Source organism: Homarus americanus, unplaced genomic scaffold, assembly GCF_018991925.1.
Source record: "Homarus americanus isolate GMGI-L3 unplaced genomic scaffold, GMGI_Hamer_2.0 scaffold23578, whole genome shotgun sequence".
Classification (NCBI taxonomy): Eukaryota; Metazoa; Arthropoda; class Malacostraca; order Decapoda; family Nephropidae; genus Homarus; species Homarus americanus.
Window position 1 is genome coordinate 6,027,552 of NW_024733231.1, and position 10,852 is coordinate 6,038,403.

Below are 10,852 nucleotides of genomic sequence, written 5' to 3' on the forward strand. Positions count from 1 at the left end.
GCTTCACCTGTGTCGTATAAATTAACAGTAATGAGGAGGTGTGTTGTGTGACCTGCTCTTGTTCTTACCTGGGCCATACCTTGGTGGTGGTGGTATTATTGGTGGTAGTGGTGGTAGTAGTTATGGTGGTAGTGGTGGTAATAGTTATGATGGTAGTGGTGGTATGGTGGTAGTGGTGGTAGTAGTTATGGTGGTAGTGGTGGTATTATGGTGGTAGTGGTGGTATTATGGTGGTAGTGGTGGTAGTAGTTATGGTGGTAGTGGTGGTATTATGGTGTGGTGGTGGTAGTAGTTTGTTGGTATTGTGGTGTGAGTGGTGGTATGATTATGGTGGCAATTGGTGGTGGTAAAGTTATGGTGGTATTATGGTGGTGGTAGTAGTTATGGTGGTAGTAGTTATGGTGTGGTAGTGGTGGTGTAGTTATGGTGTGAGTGGTGGTAGTAGTTATGGTGGTAGTGGTGGTAGTAGTTATGGTGGTAGTGGTGGTAGTAGTTATGGTGGTAGTGGTGGTAGTAGTTATGGTGGTAGTAGTTATGGTGGTAGTGGTGGTAGTAGTTATGGTGGTGTAGTTATGGTGGTAGTTATGGTGGTAGTGGTGGTGGTTATGGTGGTAGTGGTGGTAGTAGTTATGGTGGTAGTAGTTATGGTGGTAGTAGTTATGGTGGTAGTTATGGTGGTAGTGGTGGTAGTAGTTATGGTGGTAGTGGTGGTTATGGTGGTAGTGGTGGTAGTGGTGGTTATGGTGGTAGTGGTGGTAGTAGTTACGTGTTGAAGACCTCACAAGACTGTGTGTGTCCATTCGTGTTCCTTCTTTTCCTGTTTTATTTCATACCAACCACAACAAACACAGCAAGAGCCACACCTTCCACAACAGCCACATCAAGAGCCACACCTTGTACAGTAACCACAGCAGCAGGTAGGGTGGTCAGTCACTATGCAGATGGAACAAGTTTTTGCTTTGAGTGTTGAGACGAGAATCTGTTGGGACACGGGCGATGGTGGTAGAGGTTGTGGTGTGGGTGGCACTGTAGACCATCTGGCACTCATTGGCACTGTTATCTCAGGGATGGTTGTCCACTACACTGCGTCACCAGTTATATGTTATCCTGCCCTGACTTATTGACTTGACTGACTGATAAGGAAGAAAAGGGGAAGAGATGACGAAGCATAAATAAAGTGAAAGAAAGGGTGATAATGGGGGGTGAGGAGGGAGGTGTGATGGAGGAGAGAGGGAGGGAGGGGTGTGAGAAGAGAGGGAGGTGTGATGAAGAGGGAGGGTGTGATGGAGACAGGGGAGGGGTGTGATGAAGAGAGGGAGGGAGGGTGTGATGAAGAGAGAGGGAGGGTGTGATGAAGAGAGGGAGGGAGGGGTGTGATGGAGAGAGGAGGGTGTGGTGGAGAGAGGGAGGAGGGTGTGATGGAGAGAGGGAGGGAGGGTGTGATGGAGAGAGGGAGGGAGGGTGTGATGAAGAGAGGGAGGGTGTGATGGAGACAGGGAGGTGTGATGAAGAGGGAGGTGTGATGGAGACAGGGAGAGAGGGTGTGATGAAGAGAGGAGGAGTGTGATGAAGGGAGGGAGGGTGTGATGGAGAGAGAGGGAGGGTGTGATGAAGAGAGGGAGGGAGGGTGTGATGGAGAGAGGGAGGGTGTGGTGGGAGGGAGGGGTGGAGGGGAGGGGTGTGGTGGAGAGAGGGAGGGTGTGATGGATAGGAGGCTGTGAGGGAGTGCAGGCCACCACGGGATCAATACTCGTACGTACCAAAACAACTTTGCGTCGTAAACACTAAGCTGAGAAGAGGTGTTGACACCAACCTCTGCCCAGTGTTGTGTGTTGACAACCTCTGCCAGTGTTGTGTGTGTGTGGCTACCACCAGTGTTATGTGTGTGTTGACAACCTCTGCCACCAGTGTTGTGTGTGTTGACAACCTCTGCCACCAGTGTTGTGTGTTGACCCCTGCCACCAGTGATTATGTGTGTGTTGACAACCTCTGCCACCAGTGTTGTGTGTGTGACAACCTCTGCCACCAGTGTTGTGTGTTGACAACCCCTGCCACCAGTGTTAATGTGTGTGTTGACAACCTCTGCCACCAGTGTTGTGTGTGTTGACAACCTCTGCCACCAGTGTTGTGTGTTGACAACCCCTGCCACCAGTGTTATGTGTGTTGACAACCTCTGCCCAGTGTTGTGTGTGTTGACAACCTCTGCCACCAGTGTTGTGTGTTGACACCCCTGCCACCAGTGATTATGTGTGTGTTGACAACCTCTGCCACCAGTGTTGTGTTGACAACCTCTGCCACCAGTGTTGTGTGTTGACAACCCCTGCCACCAGTGTTATGTGTGTTGACAACCTCTGCCACCAGTGTTGTGTGTGACAACCTCTGCCACCAGGTTGTGTTGACCCCTGCCACCAGTGTTGTGTGTGTGTTGACAACCTCTGCCACCAGTGTTGTGTGTTGACAACCTGCCACCAGTGTTGTGTGACACCCTGCCACCACTGTTGTGTGTGTGTTGACAACCTCTGCCACCACTCTGTGTGTGTTGAAAACCTCTGCCACCAGTGTTGTGTGTTGACAACCCCTGCCACCACTGTTGTGTGTGTGTTAACAACCTCTGCCACCAGTGTTGTGTTGACAACCCCTGCCACCACTGTTGTGTGTGCTGACAACCTCTGCCACCACTCTGTGTGTGTTGACAACCTCTGCCACCACTCTGTGTGTGTTGACAACCTCTGCCACCAGTGTTGTGTGTTGACAACCCCTGCCACCGCTGTTGTGTGTGTGTTGACAACCTCTGCCACCACTCTGTGTGTTGACAACCTCTGCCACCACTCTGTGTGTGTTGACAACCTCTGCCACCAGTTTTGTGTGTTGACAACCCTGCCACCACTGTGTGTGTTGACAACCTCTGCCACCACTCTGTGTGTGTTGACAACCTCTGCCACCACTGTTGTGTGTTGACAACCCCTGCCACCGCTGTTGTGTGTGTGTGTTGACAACCCCTGCCACCACTCTGTGTTGACAACCTCTGCCACCACTGTGTGTGACAACCTCTGCCACCACTCTGTGTGTGTTGACAACCTCTGCCACCACTCTGTGTGTGTTGACAACCCTCTGCCACCAGTGTTGTGTGTTGACAACCCCTGCCACCGCTGTTGTGTGTGTGTTGACAACCTCTGCCACCACTGTGTATGTTGACAACCTCTGCCACCACTCTGTGTGTGTTGACCTCTGCCACCACTCTGTGTGTGTTGACAACCTCTGCCACCAGTGTTGTGTGTTGACCCCTGCCACCGCTTTTGTGTGTGTTGACAACCTCTGCCACCACTCTGTGTGTGTTGACAACCTCTGCCACCACTCTGTGTGTGTTAACCTCTGCCACCACTTATTGTGTGTGTTGACAACCTCTGCCACCACTCTGTGTGTTGACAACCTCTGCCACCACTGTGTGTGTGTTGACAACCTCTGCCACCACTGTTGTGTGTGTGTTGACAACCTCTGCCACCACTGTTGTGTGTGTGTTGACAACCTCTGCCACCACTGTTGTGTGTGTTGACAACCTCTGCCACCACTCTGTGTGTGTGTATAGCACTGTACCCCTCACAGTGTGTGCCAGGAGGTGCCACGCTGTCTCACACTCATTAGGTGCCGCACTGTGCTATGTAACATTCCTTCCTTGTAAACCTGAGAGGAAGGAGTAAGTGGTAGGTGAGAAGAAGGGAAGGCATTAATGGTAGGTGAAGAGGAGATAAAGAAGGCAAAGACGTGAAGAAAGAGAGGAGAAAGGGGAAGAGGAGGAGAGAGGAGAGGAGGAGAGAGAAAGGAAACAAGAGTACAGAAAAATAAGTGAGACCCTTTTAAAAATCTTCCCTAGTGCCACGCCCAGGGGTCAGGGTGCCAGGTGGTGAGGTCATTGACTGAGTGCCTGCAGGTGCCAAGAGGTACCCAGAATGATGATAATAACTTGTGCCCTTGTTAAACTGAGACCTGAGCGAGGTTTAACACAAAGATGGTAGTGGTGGTGGTTGGGATTGTGGTAGTGTGGTGATGGTGGTGTTAGGGATAATGTTGGTAATAGTGATGGTAGGGATCGTGATAATTGTAGGGATTGTGGTGGTGGTGGTAGTGATGGTAAGGATTGTTGTAGTGGTGGTAACAATGATGGTAGTAGTAAGATTGTAGTAGTGATGGTAGTAGGTAAGGATAATGGTGGTGGTGGTGGTCAGGATTGTGGTAGTGGTGGTAATAATGATAGTAGTAGTAAGAATTGTGGTGGTGTTAGTGATGGTGAGGATTGTGGTAGTGGTGGTAGGAGAGGTGCCACGCTGTCTCTCTCTCTGGTAGGAAGGTTGGCACTAGTTGGGGGGGGGGGCACCTGGGATATTTGGCACTTGTCCTCTACTTCTTCTCCAACCACCATCACCACCATCTGTAGTCATCTGGTGGTGATGGTGTTGGAGAGAGGGAGATAGACAGTGGTTTGGTGGAGGAGTGTGAAGATGACTTAGTTGTGAGAAAATGTTATAGGCACTTGGCACAGGTTGGCCCGGGGGGTGAGGCCATTAAGCGATATATTACGACTTGTTGCAGGTATGCATGTTCTCTCTCTCTCTCTCTATCTCTATCTCATCTCTCTCTCTCTCTCTCTCGTAGTGGTGTTATCATGGCTCCTGCAGCTGGCTCTCATAGCCTGGCAATACTGAGCCACATTGTTCCACCCTCACCTTCACCCTCACTTTCACCCTTCCTTCCATCCTCACCCTTCACCCTGTTATGTGTGTGTGACGGGGGTTTGTTGTGTGCGTGTGCGCGCCTGACGCAGTGCCGTGTTACTGGGCGCGGCAACACACAGTATTGACGCCTCAAAAAAAAACTTGTTGAACCAATTCGGCAACAAGTTGGGCATTATAGTAAACTGAGGACACACACACCACGCCAGGCCCCTCATAACACCATCTGTGGGGAGTTACTACACCACGCCAGGCCCCTCATAACACCATCTGTGAGGTTACTACACCACGCCAGGCCCCTCATAACACCATCTGTGAGGGAGTTACTACACCACGCCAGGCCCCTCATAACACCATCTGTGAGGTTACTACACCACGCCAGACCCCTATAACACCATCTGTGAGGTTGCACGCCAGGCCCCTCATAACACCATCTGTGAGGGGTTACTACACCACGCCAGGCCCCTCATAACACCATCTGTGGGGGAGTTACTACACCACGCCAGGCCCCTCATAACACCATCTGTGAGGGAGTTACTACACCACGCCAGGCCCCTCATAACACCATCTGTGAGGGAGTTACTACACATCAGTACACATGACCTACGTGGCCTCCACTGTAAACATTAATCTGTACCTAATGAAGGCTTTTGGTAACTCCCCCATGTTTATGTATGTAATAAGTCATTTATGTCCAATGTATATTTTCAGCCTTTGGGCTTCAGAATCGTTAATTATTATTATTATTACAATCCCCAGAGAGAGAATATAATGTACAGTGTTATCTCATCCAGTATATATTAACCTTTTGTTAACGGGGAGTCTTAGTTCATGTTTACATTAAGACAGTATTAACTTACAAAACAATGAAACTTTAAATAAACAAACACTTCATTTAGCAACACTTGAGTCTGTGGCTGAGTGGATAACACGCTCACATCCCGTCATAGGGCACCCTAGTCCATCTAGCTGTGAATCCCTACCTGATTTTAGGTTAAGTGAGGATGGCTGAGGGCAGTGGGTGTTAGGCCCTTACACTCGGGAACAGCGTTTTTAAGGAGATTTTTGGTAAAGGATTATAACATGAATCATCGTCCTTTAAAGAGTTATAAATTAAACCATCGTCGCCAAAGAGTTAGATACACTAAGTTAAGGATCGGTCCTACACCTGGGCGTCCTATAATTAAGGTAGGTGCCGCACAAGGTCACCAGGTGTGGTATTTGTAGTACTGTGTGGCGTAGTGTTGTAAGGTGAGAGGGCCATATGTGTTTTACATGTAGAGTGTGTTACATGTCTTACATATAGTGTTACCTATAGGGTGTGTTACATATAGAGTGTGTTACATAATTTTAGTGTGTTACATATAGTACGTGTTACATGTATTACGTGTTACATATAGTGTGTTACAAAAAGTGTATGTTACATGTATAAATTGTGTTACATATACTGTAGTGTTACAAAACTTGGTAAGTTGTTAAGATAATTCTAGTCATTAAGAGTCCATGCAGGAAGGTTGTAACAAGTGTTGTGATGAAGCCTCAAGTTTTCTTATATAACAACCTCATAATATATAACCTTACCTAACAACTGCATCGCCTTCAGTAATAATTATAAACTTAACTCTTGTTGTAAGTTAGGGTCACTTTGTGAACAACTTTCTCACCACCTGAACCAAGATATTGGTTAACTTGTTATTGTTTGAGGAAATATTGGTGTAAAGGTTTACAGACTGTTGTGTTGAGGGTCATATTTGGCGCCACTTGGGGGGACCTGTGTGTGTGTGCGGTGGTAGTGTGGATACAGCTCTCGCCTCCTGTCTTAATTGTCGCTGGTTCACGCCCAAGTTGGTTCCACTCAGCTGTGTCTGGATACCTAAGTTTACCGTTGAGGAAGTGAAGGTGGTCGAGTACAGTGCCCGGCCATGATGCAATAGGGTGGTAATATACATTATGCTATATCCACACTGCCCCTCACTACCCGCCGTCACTGTTCTTGGCTCTAACTGTCAGGTTCTTTGAACTTCTCACTTTCAACATAGCAAAATTTTGGTGTTTTTCCCCTCTACCCAACACCTGAACCTTTGTACATATTCAAGTTCAGGTGTTGATGTTGAGGCCGTCAGACACACACACAGGGTAGTGCCAGGTGTGACCCTCAGCTGGGGGGGAGGTACGGTGTAGTGGTGGTCTGAGCACAAGTTGTTGTTGTGGTTGACAGCTTCCGTGGGTGGCCGGGCGTTGTCCTCCGGGGTGCTGCCCACGCCAGAAGACTTGCCCGTCCCCGTAGCTCTGGGAGTGGGTGGCCTGGTGATGCGGCGCTCCTACACGCCCCCGTCCTACAAGCCCCCGTCACACACGCCCCCGTCACACACGCCAAGGGCTCACACGCCTCCAGTGCACACCCCTCCACCCCACACGCCGCCCCCTCTAGGCCGGGTGGCTAAAGTTGTGGGCGTGGGTCCTCCTCGCCCATGGATGTTGCCCCGCCGCCCCAGCCATCGCCGTGACCGTCCCCGACAAGGATCCCTCCCACAGGTACTGGCCTGGCGTGACGACCCCCCACTAACACCTTCCTTACCTGCTTCTAACGCCTCACCTGTCGGTTCAAAGCCTCGCGTGACGTAGTTCCTAGTGGCCAGTGTTGAGGGCCAGGTGTGTGATATTACCTGTAGTGGCCAGGTGTGATATTACCTGTAGTGGCCAGGTGTGTGATATTACCTGTAGTGGCCAGTGTTGAGGGTCAGGTGTGTGATATTACCTGTAGTGGCCAGGTGTGTGATTTACCTGTAGTGCAGGTGTGTGACATTACCTGTTGTAGCCAGTGTTATTACCTGTAGTGGGTGTTGAGGGCCAGGTGTGTGATATTACCTGTAGTGGCCAGTGTTGAGGGCCAGATGTGTGATATTACCTGTAGTGGCCAGGTGTGTGATATTACCTGTAGTGGCCAGGTGTGATATTACCTGTAGTGGCCAGGTGTGTGATATTACCTGTAGTGGCCATACAGTGTTGAGGGCCAGGTATTACCTGTAGTGGCCATACAGTGTTGAGAGCCAGGTATTACCAGTCGTGGCCATACAGTGTTGAGGCCAGGTATTACCAGTCGTGGCCATACAGTGTTGAGGGCCAGGTATTACCAGTCGTGGCCATACAGTGTTGAGGGCCAGGTATTACCAGTCGTGGCCATACAGTGTTGAGGCCAGCTATTACCTGTAGTGGCCATACAGTGTTGAGGGCCAGCTATTACCTGTAGTGGCCATACAGTGTTGAGGAGCCATTACCTGTAGTGGCCATACAGTGTTGAGGCCAGCCATTACCTGTAGGCCATACAGTGTGAGCCAGCTATCACCTGGTGGCCATACAGTGTTGAGGGCCAGCTATCACCTGTAGTGGCCATACAGTGTTGAGGGCCAGCTATCACCTGTAGTGGCCATACAGTGTTGAGGGCAGCTATCACCTGTAGTGGCCATACAGTGTTACACTCACTACCGCCGCGGAGACACTCTTTACTCTTTCATCGTCATTGTTTATATTTCTCTACTGAATCTTGAGGCACTGTGTGTGTGTGTGTGTGTGTGTGTGTGTGTGTGTGTGTGTGTGTGTGTGTGTGTGTGTGTGTGTGTGTGTGTGTGTGTGTGTGACCTTGAATTCAATCAGTATGTCGTACCTTTTTTCAGATAATAATAATAATATGATAATAGTAATAATAATAATAATAATAATCATAATTTGTGCTAAAGTTGTGTACATAAGTTTGAGTTTATTATTATTATTTATTATTATTGTTATTATTATCATTATTATTACAACATTAGGGGTTGGAGGTGTGTTGTGTTGTTGTGTTGGACAAGTAATTAATTAGTGTGTTTACCTCTCCTACAGGTACGTCAACCATCTTTCCCCAGCTAGTGTAGTGCTTATTCACCCTTCAGCTGGCTACCCACGTCATCATGCAGGTAGGTGGAAGGAAGGGTGGGTGATGGTTTACCTGGCCAGAGTTGATCATTATAAAGGTAAATACTTTGTCATGGAAGAAGGTGAAGGAGGAGGTCAGCTAAGGACTGTAGTTTTTTATGTAGTTTTAGGTAAAGTTGTGTATCATGTGCCGTTACAATAACTGGCTCTTATGTAGTCTCATGTGTGTCTCTGTATGGTATGTGGGTTAAAGCACTTTTGTAATACACGTCAATGTAGAAAATGACTAGACTTGTGCTGTAGTTAACCCTAATTGAACACATGCTTCTCAATATACTCTCTATGACTGAGGGAGGGAGAGAGATAGATGGAGAGGGGGAGGGAAGCAGAGCGGGAGGGACACGTAGAGAAAGTGAAGTGTCAGGGGTGAGGTGAGGAGGGTAGTCAAGGTTACCTGCCCAGGTGTGTGTGTGTCTTGACCTCCTCCTCCTTGACCTGGTCTTCTCTCAGCCTACCTGCCACCTGCTCCCTTCTCCCCATTCTCCTCCGTCTTGATAGTTGACCAATAGCGTTTCATCCTCACACAGACTTGACCAATAGGATGCGTAGATTGAGGGAAAGTTTTGCATTGTGGACCAATAGTATCCCATTCTCACACAGAGTTGACCAATAGGATGCCTAGATTAGTAGAACTATGTACACAGGTACCCAATCCCGTGTCAGGGCTGGTTGAAGGTGTACCCCTCCCCCCATAGCACAACACATGAGCATCACCCCAAACGAGCGCTCGTTATTGACTCATTTGCATAATTACTCAATCCTGGTGATATATTGATGGTAAATGGTAATTGTGTGGTTGATGTGGGGGGGTGTGTGTGGGAGTGTAATGGTGTGTGGGGGATGTGCATGTGGAGATGTGGGGGGTTGGGATTTGTGGCAGGGGGGGTCGGTCTTGTTGGGTTGTTACTGTAACTGGATGATATGGCTCGTTAACTCAGAGATTGTGGTTGTGTGGTGATGGCGACAGCTTCTACACCTTGAACGCGTCTGGGTGGCCGTGGGGGCAGCCAGCCTTGGACATGAGGTAACCATTAATAATGTGTGTGTGTGTGTGTGTGTGTGTGTGTGTGTGTGTGTGTGTGTGTGTGTGTGTGTGTGTGTGTGTGTTGGAAATCGTGGTACTCGGGAGTTAAATCATCTCAATCAAGTGATGTTAAGTCCTTAGTACTTTCGTGATGCTCTCTGGGGGGTGAGTTATGTACTCTGGGGCGGGGTTGGTACTCTGGGGGCAGGGTTGGTACTCTGGGGGCAGGGGTATATGCTGGGGGGCAGAGGTTGGTACTCTCTGGGGGGCAGGGTTGAGTACTCTGGGGGCAGGTTGGTACTCTGGGGGCAGGAGTTGAGTACTCTAGGGGCAGGGGTATATGCTCCTGGGGGCGGGAGTGCTCTGAGGCAGGGGTGTCTACTCTGGGGGCGGGGTATGTACTCTGGGGCGGGATTACATGCCTCTGGGGGCAGGGGTATATGCTCTGGGGGCAGGGGTATGTACTCTGGGGGCGGGGTATGTACTCTGGGGGCAGGGTATGTACTCTGGGGGCAGGGGTTGAGTACTCTGGGGGCAGGGGTATGTGTACTCTCTGGGGGGCAGGGTATATGCTCTGGGGGCAGGGTTGTGCTCTGGGGGCAGGGTTGGTGCTCTGGGGGCGGGAGTATGTACTCTGGGGCAGGAGTTGGTACTCTGGGGGGGTTATCTGGGGTGATTCTGTGCAGTGTTGTCCGCAGTGTTGTCTCCGGGGCAGCATCTCATTTACATAATAGTGAGATGAGACTGGATGGTAATTGGTCCTTTATACTCACCTCTTGCAAAATACAGCCACGTGATTGGTGGATGATGATGATGATGATGATGATGATGACAATAATAATGATAATGTTATACAAATGCTGGCAGTAATTTAACGGCATGATTTCACTCTTACACACACACACACACACACACACACGAGTTTGAACTATGTGAGGTGTATGTGTGTGTTTCTAACGTGTTTGGTACAGGTTTTGTGTAGCTCTTCTGGAAACATACGAACGTCTGGTCTGTATACATGTGTCGTCCGTGGCACTTCGACCCTGGGTGGTAGGTGGACCTGGTGTTAATAACGTGTGTGTATTCTAATCACTTGATCTTCCTGTCCTTCTGTGTTATGTGACTGTCC

The 10,852-nt window shown here is 49.3% G+C and overlaps 1 protein-coding gene and 1 long non-coding RNA gene across 2 annotated transcripts in view; one reads left to right on the plus strand and one right to left on the minus strand.

Annotated features, from left to right (window-relative positions):
* LOC121869631 overlaps positions 1–8,824 on the plus strand; it is a 51,193-nt gene extending 42,369 nt beyond the window's left edge. The window contains exon 3 of the long non-coding RNA XR_006089569.1: positions 8,607–8,824. This is a non-coding gene — a long non-coding RNA (uncharacterized LOC121869631). The remainder of the gene's footprint in view (positions 1–8,606) is intronic.
* A 1,014-nt stretch (positions 8,825–9,838) lies between these two features.
* On the minus strand, positions 9,839–10,441 carry LOC121869487 (extensin-like). Its single transcript, XM_042370841.1, has one exon. It carries the CDS (start codon positions 10,439–10,441, stop codon positions 9,839–9,841), a length of 603 nt encoding a protein of 200 aa, XP_042226775.1.
* Positions 10,442–10,852: the final 411 nt, after the last annotated feature.